Source organism: Hemibagrus wyckioides, linkage group LG15 (genome assembly GCF_019097595.1).
Source record: "Hemibagrus wyckioides isolate EC202008001 linkage group LG15, SWU_Hwy_1.0, whole genome shotgun sequence".
Lineage (NCBI taxonomy): Eukaryota > Metazoa > Chordata > Actinopteri > Siluriformes > Bagridae > Hemibagrus > Hemibagrus wyckioides.
In genome coordinates this window covers 21,885,654-21,900,000 of record NC_080724.1, presented here as the reverse complement: position 1 = coordinate 21,900,000, position 14,347 = coordinate 21,885,654, and the positions used below count along the sequence as shown (strand labels likewise).

Below are 14,347 nucleotides of genomic sequence, written 5' to 3'. Positions count from 1 at the left end.
GTTCTGGGACAGAAAGCAGACGGTGTCCATCTGGCGGCTCAGTACGTCTCGTCCTGCCACTACATGAGGGACAGACACTGAGTCTTCACCATACAGTAGAGTTCATCTGAAACCCTTCCTTCTCCTTTAACACTCCTGTCACACTCTGACTCCATGTGTTCACAAACTCTTCTTCTAATGTGACAAAATATATACTTCTTTGAATTATTATTATTATATTTTTTCATTATTATTATTTTTTTATTATTGTTATTATTTTATTTATTTATTTATTTATTTATTTTTTCTCTCTACTTTCCACTTTAAATGTGATTTAAAAATTAACTGAATGTATAACTGTCCTATAACAGTCATGTCAATAAAGCTCATTTGAATTGAATTGAATTGAATTTTGAGTGAGAGAGAGAGAGAGAGAGAGAGAGAGAGAGAGAGAATGAGTGTGTGAGTGAGTGTGAGTAAGAGAGAGAGACAGACAGAGACAGACAGAGAGAGAGACATACAGACGGACAGACAGACAGAGGGAGACAGAGAGGGAGAGGGAGAGAGAGAGAGAGACACAGAGAGAGACACAGAGAGAGACACAGAGAGAGACACAGAGAGAGACACAGAGAGAGAAAATGAGTGAGGTGTGTATGTGAATGAGAGAGAGAGAGAGAGAGAGAGAATGAGTGAGGTGTGTGTGTGTATGTGTGTGTGTGTGTGTGTGTGTGTGTGAGAGAGAATGAGTGTGTGAGTGAGTGTGAGTGAGAGAGAGAGAATGAGTGCGGTGTGTGTGTGTGAGAGAATGAGTGTGTGAGTGAGTGTGAGTGAGAGAGAGAGAATGAGTGAGGTGTGTGTGTGTGTGTGCGTGTGTGTGTGTGTGTGTGTGTGAGAGAGAATGAGTGTGTGAGTGAGTGTGAGAGAGAGAGAGAGAATGAGTGCGGTGTGTGTGTGTGAGAGAATGAGTGTGTGAGTGAGTGTGAGTGAGAGAGAGAGAGAATGAGTGAGGTGTGTGTGTGTGTGAGAGAATGAGTGTGTGAGTGAGTGTGAGTGAGAGAGAGAGAATGAGTGAGGTGTGTGTGTGTGTGTGTGTGTGTGTGTGTGAGAGAGAATGAGTGTGTGAGTGAGTGTGAGTGAGAGAGAGAGAATGAGTGAGGTGTGTGTGTGTGTGTGTGTGTGTGTGTGTGTGTGTGTGTGAGAGAGAATGAGTGTGTGAGTGAGTGTGAGTGAGAGAGAGAGAATGAGTGAGGTGTGTGTGTGTGTGTGTGTGTGTGTGAGAGAATGAGTGTGTGAGTGAGTGTGAGTGAGAGAGAGAGACAGACAGAGACAGACAGAGAGAGAGACATACAGACAGACAGACAGAGGGAGACAGAGAGGGAGAGAGACACAGAGAGAGACACAGAGAGAGACACAGAGAGAGACACAGAGAGAGAAAATGAGTGAGGTTTGTATGTGAATGAGAGAGAGAGAGAGAGAGAGAGAGAGAGAGAGAGAGAGAGAGAGAGAGAGAGAGAGAGAACTAAAAATAGAAGAGATGCTGCTTGGACTCACCTTCTTGAGGAGGCCGATGGCGATGTCGGTGTAGAGAGTCCTCTCATGGGCCTCATCCAACATTAGAACACTGAATGAGTTACACACACAAACAAACACACACACACACAAACAAACACACACACACATACAAACAAACACACACACACACACAAACACACACACACACACACACATACAAACAAACACACACACACACACAAACACACACACACATACAAACAAACACACACACACACACAAACACACACACACACACACACACACATACAAACAAACACACACACACACACAAACAAACACACACACACACACACAAACAAACACACACACACACATTAGTTCACTGTGTCTAAAGCAACCACCCACACCACGTTAGCTTTTACTACACTTTAAACAAAGCCTGACCTGTACTTTTTCAGCAGTGGGTCAGCCATCATCTCCCTGACCAACATCCCATCTGTCAGGAACTGCAACAAGAAAGGTCAAAGGTCAGTTTCAACTTATCATAGATAATAAGTAGCATAAACTAGCAGAAAGTATCAAAGCAATGTAAAAATAGAGTGTTACAGTAACGTAAAGTACTACAGTGTGAGTAACTGTAACGTAAATAACGTAAAGCAGCGTAAAAGTCTGAGTAACAACGTAATGTGAAGTCACTTGAGGTAGTGTACAGCAGTGTAAAAGTTTATTTAGTGTGATGAAAAGCAAGAGAAAACTAGATAAACCTTATCATGAAGACTGTAAAGAAATGCAGTCCTCCATAGTGATGTAAAGCAAACAGAAAAATAATGTAAAGTAATGTAAAGAAATCAGGAAAGTAATGTAAAGAAATCAGGAAAGTAATGTAAAGAAATGTAAAGTAATGTAAACAAAAAATAATGTAAAGTAATGTAAAGAAATCAGGAAAGTAATGTAAAGAAATCAGGAAAGTAATGTAAAGTAATCAGGAAAGTAATGTAAAGAAATGTAAAGTAATGTAAACAAAAAAATAATGTAAAGTAATGTAAAGAAATCAGGAAAGTAATGTAAAGAAATCAGGAAAGTAATGTAAAGTAATCAGGAAAGTAATGTAAAGAAATGTAAAGTAATGTAAAGAAATGTAAACAAAAAAATAATGTAAAGTAATGTAAAGTAAACAGAAAAGGAATGTAAAGCAACATAAAATAAAGTAACAAAGTAAAATAAAGGAATGTAAACTGATGCGACAGTGTAGAGTACTTATGATGACCTGAGGTTTGGTAGGAGACTCGTACCTTTATACGGGTGGAGTGAGGATCAGAACAGTCGTCAAAGCGGATGGTATATCCCACCTCATGCCCCAAAAACGCTCCACGTTCTTCTGCTACACGAGTGGCCACCTAAACACACACAAGCTTAAACACCTAAACACACACAAGCTTAAACACCTAAACACACACAAGCTTAAACACCTAAACACACACAAAACACCAGAAGCTTTCACACCAAGGTTTAAAACTGGGAGTTTTCCTCCGAGAACCGAATCTGTACAGTATAAAGGATCACAAGCAGAGTTTTTACTTCACATTCTTACCACACTACATACTACCAAGAATTCATCTGTTCCATGATCCAGTACCAATGGTTCTGGTTGTGTGGTTTCTGATATCCGGCTTTGGTACCATAAGATGTAATAATACCTTGGGGGGGGGTCTAATTATTTATATAATGTCCCATAACATGAAATGAAAAAAATTAATTTCTTCTAAAAAAAAAATTATTTTTAAACGTAACTTTTTTTTTTGTAATAAGAATTCTAGCTATTTTTACTTTACATTTTGTATTTTATGATAAATGTTTTAAAAATGAAGACTATAAATCTGAAAAATTCAGATATCTTCATCATGACTATGGTTTTTTATTTTGTTTGTTTGTTTTCTTTAACATTTCTAATCCACAGGAACTATCCGGACTGTATTTGTGTGCATGAGCATGTGGTGTATGTCACACACTACGTCAAACACACACTCAAAGCACCTAATGGTACCTTTAGTACCATTTACTGTAAACCAAATCACACGGATATACACAGAGATACACACCGACGTCGCAGCTACTCTCCGAGGCTGAGTCACGCCGATTACCTTCCCCTCTGCAGCCCACCCAGCCTCCAGAAGGTACTGAAACACACACACACACACACACTCAACACACCGGTCCATTGCGCACAGCCTGACACTGCAGAACTGAGCTCAGAGTAATCAGCGCTCGACAAAAGAGCAGGAGAAAAGTCAAAAACTGCACAAATGCACATTTTCCTTCGTCACGTCAGCAAATTACACACAAAACACACAATCATAAATCAGAGAGCAGAAAAGTATGAGATTTTAACAAGGTTTACCTGAGGAATCTGGGTACTCTTCCCCGAGCCGGTCTCACCCAGGATGACGACGGTCTGAAAGCTTTCCACCATGTACAGGATGTTGTTCCTGTGCTGTGGGTTCAACATCAAGAGGAAAAAGAAGTTTACATGACAACGGTTCGAGAAAATACTTTTTCTCCCCAACACTAGCCTGTACAAGAATGATAGATCACACGCAGCTGCAATATGCAAACAGATATATAAATGAACCAACTGATCTCTACACGTGTTTATTTTGTGCTGTGATCACCTTCATGAGAGCTCACACAAGTCAGATCATGCAAATCATTTTTATTTACACATCCACACAGATAACTTGCCAAGATAATAATGCATAAATAAAATCATTAAATATCCAGGCAGGACAAATTAAATATTGTAGTGCCAAAGTTATGTAAAGTGATGCAAAATTTGGATTAACAAATGAATGTAAAGCAATGTAAACATGAGAGTAATAAATTCACGTAAAGTAAAGCACTGAAAAACTGGAGCGAGAAAGTCGTGTAAAGTAATGCAAGAGCGTGTAAAAGTGAAGGAACACGGGAATGTAAAGCAAAATAAAGCAACTTAAAGTTAGATAAACTAATGCAACCGCGTAAAATAGAGTACAATAGAGAAAAAGAGATTTAATATCAGAGTAACAACACAATTTAGTGTAAAAATGTATTTCTTTTAATAAACAGAGGTAAAAATGGACACTAACTTTCTTTCTTTCATTTTTAACACCATGCCAGCTTCTATGGCTATATTCATGGCAAGAGTCAGTTTTTGTTATTCAATATTAAATGGACACTAACAAATGCATAATAAAAAATAACTGAATTTAAACCAATCCGTACCAAATCTTAAATCTAAACTAAACTCTATAACATTAATCAATATAAAGTTTATTGCACTGGCTGATCATTTAACTCCCTTCCAGCATTTATTATTCAACAGAAGTAAAATTATTTGAAATAATTTGATAAGACTGATAAACTAGTTTGAAAGAAAGAAAGAAAGAAAGAAAGAAAGAAAGAAAGAAAGAAAGAAAGAAAGAAAGAAAGAAAGAAAGAAAGAAAGAAAGAAAGAAAGAAAGAAAGAAAGAAAGAAAGAAAGAAAGAAAGAAAGAAAGAAAGAAAGATCATGCAAAGCAGCGATTAAGGGGTCCAAGCACTGTGAGATAGCTTTGGCAGAGTTATAAAGACCTTAATAATTAGCGGGACGACTTTTGGGACAGGGCCGAATTAGAGCGGTAAATCTTGTATTAAAGCAATTGATGGTCCTGTGGGTTTCCATGGCCACAACTCCCACGGCATTTGGAGCTTTAAACCTAGTCTTTCCCTGCCAGTGGTTTAGCCCTGAACTGATCCTTATAACAGATAAGCTTCAGTTATTTCACTACCTTAAAGACAGGCAGCTTCTGCCTCTGTTTCTCTACAGACAGGGCACTGTGAGGGTTGTAGATGACGGCGGTGCCGCTCGGCTCGGTGTTCAGCTCCCTCTCCTCACACACTCCCGGCGCCTCGGCCCCTGTACAAGGAAGAAATGAAAATAAAGACTCAACCGAATGAGGCATCCTTGCTCACTGAAGCCTCACTTTAAAGCAAAGTGCTAAAGCTGTGAGACTGATTTAATATCAATTACACCGGCTCTAGATTAATTTCCTAGAACAGGAGGTCTGAAGGTGTATATGTTATATACATTATCGTTTCTATGGTAACAGCTCATTCACAGGGATGTGTACTAGTAATAAACAGATATCAAATAAAACATGTAATCTCTGAAATGACGACGATTTCTGTAACGAGATGTTAACATTCAAGGAAGAAGTCTGAAGAGAGACTGTTTATAGCTGCTATAATGTTCATGAGAACTGGACGTTCCACAGCGTTAAATATAGCTAAAAACTACAATGTTTTTCTTTAATAAATAAAAACTGTTAATTTTGGGAAATTGTTGTTGCGTAAAATTCATAACCCACTTTAGGTGGTAACAATAACGCCGCCGCTTCACCAATTCCTATCATTAATGTTAGTTTTGTAGCCTGGACAAGATTTATTGTACTTTGACAAAGAAAATACCTTCCCCTATACTGATGGTACATCCTAAAAGACCAATTTTGGGTCTCATATGAGGTGAAGGAGTCACAGAGTCTTCTGTTGGAATATTGGGAAGCGCACAAAAAAGGAAAAGAAAAGACACGAGTCAGTACTACGAGTCAGAGACATGAGGTCAGAACCACAAGGTCAGGCCAGGAGTCAGGACCAAGAGTCAGGACCAAGAGTCAGGACCAGGAGACAGGGTCAGGAGACAGGGTCAGGAGACAGGGCCAGGAGACAGGGCCAGGAGACAGGGCCAGGAGACAGAACCAAAAGTCAGAAACAAAATTTTGAACCAAGAGTCAGGACTAAGACTCAGAACAGAAAAGCAAGTGCAGGATGTAGAGAAGTGTGAAGATGACTCAAGTGAGTTTATTTATATTTATATTTAAATGTTTATCTGTAATGAAGAACAAATAATGTTTTAGAAAAGGAGAATGAAGGAAAACGGTGAGGGAACAGCCAGGGAATCGTTCACACACCAACACACACATGATGATGATGATGATGATGATGATGATGATGATGAAGAACATTAGGGATAATTCTTGACGGTCTTACTTTTTTTAATGATTTGTTAAAAACAAAAAAAAGTGCAAAGCTACTAAATAAACCCAGGACAGGTCTAATTTCTAGACAAAACAATACAGCTTGTGCATTAAAACTGCAGGAAACACAAAGCACTTTTTATTAAAAAATTAATTAATTAATTAATAAAACCCGAAAAGCTTTCATGATCATAGAAACATAAATCACAAGTGAACGCAGTGCAGAAGGTAAACACACACACACAGAGAGAGAGAGAGAGAGAGAGAGAGAGAGAGATCAGCTGCTGTACACACACTCCTCGTATATGAAATGAGAAGATCTAACACACTTCTACACTCTCGCCTCCACACACACACACACACACACACACACACACACACACACACACACACACACACACACACATGACGTAATGTAGTGAAAGCTGCGAGCTGCACACGGATCAGAATCTTCATATCGTCTCTAATCTTACCGGGTTTCCAGAATTTCATGACGGAGTGGGGCGCCGCCATCTTGGAAAACTACGTCATTCAGTCGACGGAGAAAACTTTAAAAAGCACAAAGGCGCCACCAGGGGGCGAGAGAGAGGGCCAGAGTTTATAATCAGCCATTATTTATCAATAATTAATATATTCATTTATTTATAATCAAATATTAAATATTATAAATATTATCAAAGTTATTTTATGATTTTATTATTTATTTATGCTTTTAACTTTACACTAAAACAATCTGGGCTACATTGAAAAGTGCTTCATAAATAATAATAATAATAATAATAATAATTATTATTATTATTATTATTGTTGTTGTTGTTGTTGTTGTTGTTGTTATAATTATTTTTGAATAATAATTATTGAACAATAAACAGCAAAATGTTTGTTTCTACTTTATTTATTTGTTTGTTTAGTTTTACTTTACAGTAAAAGCACTCTGAGTCTATTGTTTTTCTATTTTATTTTTAACTATGAATTGTTTATTTATTTGTTTTTTACCTTACACTGTAAAACAATGAGGTGCATTTTAAACAGATGAAAAGTGTTTAATAAGTAAAATAAAATATTATTATTGTTGTTAAATAATCTTTTGTTTCTTCTTTAATGTTTCTTCTTTATGAAAGCACTCAGAGTTGTATTTTAAATGTATTAAATATTCTGTATAAATCCTGGTTATTATTAGTCATCATGGTCGTATTTTCTTTTATTTACAATGACTTTTTCTTTCTTTATTTCTGCTATTATCCCTCTGAAAGACATGATGTGTGTAAATGTGAAGTGAACAGATGGACTGGACCTATATTAAATAAGAAAAACAAATCTGGACAAATATTAATTTCCCCCGACCCGTACAGCTAAGAAGAAATGCACGCAGAAAGGTCATGTTTTTTGTAAAAATAATAATAATAAAAATTTTTTACTCCATTCAACCACGTGTTTATTCCAGTGACTATGTCTCTACTACATGAGGTCAGAACCAAAAGTCAAAGCCATGAGGTCAGAACCAGGAGTCAGTACTAGAAGTCAGAACTAAAGTCAGAACCAGGAGTCAAAACCAAGAGACACAACCAGGAGTCAGTACCACAAGGTCAGAACCATGAGGTCAGACATGTTGGATGTGTCTGATTTTGGGGGAAAAGATGACTTGTAATTTAGATTCAGATTGATAGACTATAAAAAATGAAATATATTTATTTATTTATTTATCTTCTTTTAAATTTATGAACCGAACTGTTTATGTACATTTATTTCAGCGGCTAAACTTCAACATCAGGAAGAAAATAAAACATTGAATCTTTACTCCAGCACTTTAACATTAAACCGGTTTAAAAATACATCTTTACATTCTATATTTATTCCAGTAAAATGGATTGATTTTTCCTCATCAGTCACAAAGTGGATATAAAAAAGTTTTATTTTATAATCGGATATTTTTAACATAAAGAAATGAAATGGAATCCTTTGGGACGTGTGAATTACGGTTTTATTACATCATAACAAACTCAAAGGAATTTAAAGACATGAGAAACGTGGACATTTTTCCAGCTGACCACGTGGGATGAAACGGGGGGGGGGGGGGGCAAAACAAATCAATCAGTCATTTCAACAAAGAAAAATGTTAAACAGGATTTTTTATTGTCTAAAAATGTACTCCTAATTTGTTTGACTCGCTCCACGTGTTAATACCCTCCGAGCGTCAGGTTCGGATTCATCTCGGTCTTGTTTGGGGAAGGAGGTGAAAGCAAGCTGAAGGAAACACCTTGTGCGTATCGGCACTGAAACCCGGAGCCGGCTCAGTCCGAATCCGTATAAATTCTTCTGTGAAATACTGAGACGTACGGGGAAACCTCTTCACGCCAGAGACAGAAAACACATTAAAATGAAACTATACATCATTTACACTGGCTTTTAAATTAGCTAGAAGTTAGATAAGACTGGAGTCATGAGAAATAAAGTTAAATTACAAACTAAATATAAAGTCATTCATACAAAGAGAGAGAGAGAGAGAGGAGAGAGAGAGAGAGAGAGAGAGAGAGAGATGAGATAGCGTTGAATCAGAACACATGGCAGTGCACTGGACGGGCGTTAGCTTAAAAACTCGATGAGCCGCCGATCAGGAAGTGGTTCAGAGCAGAGAACCCACAATGCCCCTGGGTCAGGAGGCTCCGGTGTGCTGCTGGTGACGTGTGTAAAGCCCAGTGCCGGCCGTGTGCAGCCCGTCCCAGGACCCCACTGTACAGCCCGGTGTACTACGCTGCTTTAGAGCAGGTTCTCCTGTGGACCTCAGTCATAGTGTAGAGCCGTGTAGAAGATTATCCACACCACCTGTTCTCACACACACACACATACACACACACACATATACACACACACATATACACACACACATATACACACACACACACACAGAGAGAGTCAGTCTTCAAAAAGTGAATGGCTCCCTAATTTTTTTTGTTCATCTGTAATCTTTTTAATAAAAAAAAATTGTTTGTAAACAATCCTACTGCCATCCTTTGTAAGCAAAATGATTCTATAGATAGATAGATAGATAGATAGATAGATAGATAGATAGATAGATAGATAGATAGATAGATAGATAGATAGATAGATAGATAGATAATTCATCTGTACATCAGTTTGTTAAGGAATTAATTCTTAACCCATTAATTCTTTTTTAAAGCCTGTATACAATCAAACAAACAAATCAATCACACATTAGTGGAAAATTATGTTTTTGTTTGTTATTTGACATTTGTTACAAAACAATTGTAACAGAAGACAAATTAAAAACAAATTAATAAGTAAAAACAAACAAACAAATAAAAATGTAATTATTACTGGATTAAAAAAGTATGCAAAAAAAATAAAACAAAAATAATAATTAAAAAGAAATAAATACCTTATCTGTCTTTGTTTGTTAAAAATATTCATTTGCTAACATCCGTTTGTAAATATATATATATATGAAATGAATAATTGTGGGTGTGTTTTATTGTAATTACCAGAAATAAAGCAAAAGAGGTCATGAAGCCTTCTTTGGTCAGCTCCCACGTTCCTCCGTACTCCTCCTCGTCCACCTGCTGGAAGCTGCTGAAGTAAACGTACAGGACGCCGGCGTTCACCATGCAGAAGCTGAGCACCACACAACACACACCACGTTCAACACACACCACAAAGAGGAACACACAACACCACGTTCAACACACAACAGGAATGAGTTTTCCTCAAGACTATAATAATAACAATAATAATAATAATCATCATCATCATCATCATCCACTCACACTTACACCCTGTCACACACTCACTCACACACACACCCTGTATCACACACACACACACACACCCTGTATCACACACACACCCTGTATCACACACACACACACACACACACCCTGTATCACACACACACACACACCCTCTCTCAATCACTCTCTCTCTCACACACACACAAACGCCCTCACACACATACCCTGTATCACACACAACACGCCTTCATACCACACAACACGCCCTCACAACGCACGCCCTCACAACGCACGCCCTCACAACACGTACATGGCGATTCCCAGGAAGCCCTTCAGTGGAACGATGCCCCAGATTACTCCCAGGATGATGGCGATGATTTGCCTGAACCAGTACACCACATCTAAAAACTCATCCTGTGGGGAAGAAAAATCTGTCTTTTATATTTTAGTAAACGAAAACAAGATGAGTGACAGAACAGAAATCAACACTTAAAGGATTAGTCCACTGTTTTACCTTCTTACTTGCACAAATAAACAGGCGACATCTTGGGGGCGGAGCTTCCTGAACAAATGGGTGGGGCTAAGGCACCTTTAATAATAACATCATGTAGGAGAAGAACTTTATTTTAGCTTTTCTCTAGTTTTCTTCTTATTGTTCTATTACTTTAAGTTTTTTTTTTTACTTTTATACCTTATTTATCCAGTGAGTATATTTATGGTAAATATAGTACTATTTTTAAAATGATACATTTCTTAGAGTTTCCCCTGTATTTTAATTTCTTTACATAATAATTAATAAACAAACAAATAAATAAATATAATATATATTAATAATAATATTTCTAATATTTCATTTTAATTACTTGTATGTTTTACTTAGTATTTATTAATAATAATAATAATAATAATAATAATAATAATAATAGTAACAGAATTTAATAATAATAATTTTAAATTCTGTTACAATTATCATCATCATCATCATTATCATTAATATAATATATATTCTATAATATCCTACATTTAAATTTTGATATATTTTGATATAGAATACACTACATGGCCGAAAGTTTGCGCACCCTGACCAGTTCATCCTAAAGGTGTTCAGTAGGGTTTAAAAGTCAGAGTCACGGCTCTGTGCAGGACACTCGAGATCTTCACTCCAACCTTCACCTCCACTTCATGGAGAGCTTGCTTTGCTCCATCATCATGTCCTGAAACAGTGTCTGGACTCTGAGCTCCAGTGAAGAGAAACTGGAACACTGCAGCGTACAAAGATGTGTACACACTCGTGTGCAGTTCGGATGGGGTGAGATGGACAGGGGCGCACAAACTTTCAGGTGGGCAGTGAGCAGTTTGATGGTTAATAAACATCTCAGCCTGAAGGAACTCATGACCTTCTGATCCTGAGGGGTTAAACACTTCTTTATAAACTCACTCAGTGTTTAAACTAAAAACAAGTTTACACCAAAACCTCGAACGTTAACTCCTCCATCTTTATTAATGCTTACTACTCACTGAAATAAAAATAAATAAATAAACATTCACTGTTGACATAATAGTGATATTAAGCTTGATATTAATTTATTATGCTTATAAAAAACATGTATATCTCAAAATCTAATTCTAATAAGTAATATAAAAATAATTGTGAAGAATAAATAATTTCTTGAATTATTATTTAGAATAGTGTCATCATAGTCATTACAAAAGAAATTATAAAATAGATTACATGTTATTAATTATATTTATATTATCTTTAATTAATTATTATTATATTATATTTATTATCTTCACTAGATGGTAAAAAAAATCATGTTTTAAATGTATGATTAATAATATATAATTTGATATTCTATAATTTTTCTTTGCTATGTGGGAATTATCATTTTTAAAATTTCTATACATATACATTTTTCATTAACATTATTATTTATTATATTATTATTTATATTATAATTATTATTGTTGTTGAAAAGCCTGCTAATTATTCTTTTTACATATTAAAATTCATTAGATTTATTTTTTTTTGTTAATTATAACATTTATATCTAATTAAAATATTCATGGTAAATAATAATTAGTAAATAATTTTTTCTTCTTCACTATATAATAACATTATTTGCTTGTTATTTATTATACACATTTTTTCCACTATGTGACAAATGATTGATAATTTAGTTATGATTTTTTTCCACTGTATGATAATAAATAATGTATGAATTTGTTGTTAATTATATACATATGATTCATTTAGTTTATTTTAATTATTATAGATCTTAATAGCGATCATGTAATTCTATATAAAAAATGCTAGATTTATTTGTTACATATAATAATAATAATAATAAGTTTAACAGTTAATCTTTTTTTTAGCACAAATGCTAACAGTAGCATTATACAGTAGATGCTAACAGTAACAGATGCTAACAGTAGCCGACTAGCTTAGCAAAGTTTAAACTGTAAGCTAATTTTGACAGTGTTATTATTTATCACTATATACACGAACAGACGTTAAAGTATATTTTTATAGTATGTATATATATATATATATATATATATATATATATGTAATGTGTGCGCGTGCGTGTGTGTGTGCGCGTGTCACCTTGTCGTCCCACACAGCTCTGCTGCTCAGCGCTTTGCTCCATGCGGACTGCTTCAGCCCTCCGTTAGCCACATGAACCTCTTCTTTCTTCTTATTCGAACCGTTCGAACTTATTCGAGTCATCCTCCAGCACTCCCTCGGTCCTTTAGGAACAAGCGCTAACAGAAAAATAAACCTTTTAAACCTCTTCTTTTCCCCCCTTTTCTCCCCCTCCTCTCACTGCAGCCCTTTAAGCTGACGCTTCAAATTGACGCTTGGAGAAGGGGGGCGGGCGGGCGACTGCGCATGCGCACACCTGACTTGACCCTCGGAGATCAAGTCCAATCAGAGAGTGCGACGTCTGCGCTCTCGGCCAATCAGATTTAGGCATGGGGCTCTCGGAGAAGAATGAGAGGCTCCTCCTGCTGGTGAGGCGTCGCAACTGCAACGCAGGGGATTATTTTTAATTGGCGAAAATCTCTCTTTACTCTGTGAAGTTAACTGCAAAACATGACTATATCGTAATATAAGATTCTTAAAGCTGTAAGAGACCTCTTACAAATTGCGTTGAATTATTTAATTATTACTAGACAGTGAAGTGCAAATCAGTTCATTCTCTTAATTTCCATTCAATTCAATTTATTTGTATAGCGCTTTTAAAAATGGACATTGTCTCAATGCAGCTTTACAGAAGTATAGAAACAGAGAAGAGAAAAAAGTTTAAGTTAAGCAACTATTTTATCCCTAATGAGAAGCCTACGGTGATGGTATTGAGGAAAAACTCAATGAAATGATCTGAGGAAGAAACCTTGAGAGGAACCAGGCTCAGAAGGGAACCTCATTTGGGTGACACTGGTAAATAATATAAATGTTGATAATGTTCTTTCTACAACAGCAACCAAGGTCTCATGAGGAACTATTAGGTTATGACCCCTTCCTGTCCCAACATGACTGCACACCAGTGCACAAAGCAAGGTCCATAAAGACATGGATGACCATATGGAGGAACTTGACTGGCCTGCAGAGTCCTGACCTCAACCCCATAGGACACCTTTGGGATGAATTAGAATTAGTGATTAAACTCGATCATTCATGTCTTTATGGACCTTGCTTTGTGTATAGTCATGTTGGAATAGGAAAGGGTAATCCCCAAACTGTTCCCACAAAGAGCATGAAAAATGTCTTGGTATGAAGCTGAAGCATTAAGAGTTCCTTTCACTGGAACTAAGGGGCCGAGCCCCACCCCTAAAAAACAACACCTGAATTCAATGATGTGGATGGGTGTCCCAATACTTTTGCCAATATAGTATATGATTGTAAACATATATGTATAGCAGCAGTTGGTGACAGTATGAAATGTGAAAAAATAGCTGCAGCAACTGAATAGTGTGCAAATACAAACAGCTATAATGTTGGTGGAGTTATAGATGTATGTGTTGAGTCCCGGGTTTGGAACAGATCAGTTCACACAG

The 14,347-nt window shown here is 36.4% G+C and overlaps 2 protein-coding genes across 3 annotated transcripts in view; both read right to left on the bottom strand.

Moving 5' to 3' along the window:
* The window catches only part of dhx35 (DEAH-box helicase 35), a 31,890-nt gene extending 24,808 nt beyond the window's left edge, over nucleotides 1-7,082 (bottom strand). For both annotated transcript variants that reach the window (XM_058410861.1, XM_058410862.1), the window contains exons 1-7: nucleotides 7,016-7,082; nucleotides 5,298-5,425; nucleotides 3,893-3,985; nucleotides 3,594-3,671; nucleotides 2,787-2,891; nucleotides 1,939-2,000; nucleotides 1,531-1,600 (exon numbers count right to left, since the gene is read on the bottom strand). In XM_058410861.1, coding sequence (XP_058266844.1) covers nucleotides 1,531-1,600; nucleotides 1,939-2,000; nucleotides 2,787-2,891; nucleotides 3,594-3,671; nucleotides 3,893-3,985; nucleotides 5,298-5,425; nucleotides 7,016-7,055 — 576 coding nt within the window. In that variant the 5' untranslated portion in view covers nucleotides 7,056-7,082. The remainder of the gene's footprint in view (nucleotides 1-1,530; nucleotides 1,601-1,938; nucleotides 2,001-2,786; nucleotides 2,892-3,593; nucleotides 3,672-3,892; nucleotides 3,986-5,297; nucleotides 5,426-7,015) is intronic.
* Nucleotides 7,083-8,436: 1,354 nt separating this feature from the next.
* On the bottom strand, nucleotides 8,437-13,170 carry rab5if (RAB5 interacting factor). Its single transcript, XM_058409984.1, has 4 exons — nucleotides 12,897-13,170; nucleotides 10,599-10,702; nucleotides 10,043-10,172; nucleotides 8,437-9,365 (listed from the first exon to the last, which is right to left on the bottom strand). The coding sequence occupies exons 1-4, from the start codon at nucleotides 13,017-13,019 to the stop codon at nucleotides 9,324-9,326; spliced, it is 399 nt and encodes a 132-aa protein (XP_058265967.1). The 5' UTR covers nucleotides 13,020-13,170; the 3' UTR covers nucleotides 8,437-9,323.
* Nucleotides 13,171-14,347: the final 1,177 nt, after the last annotated feature.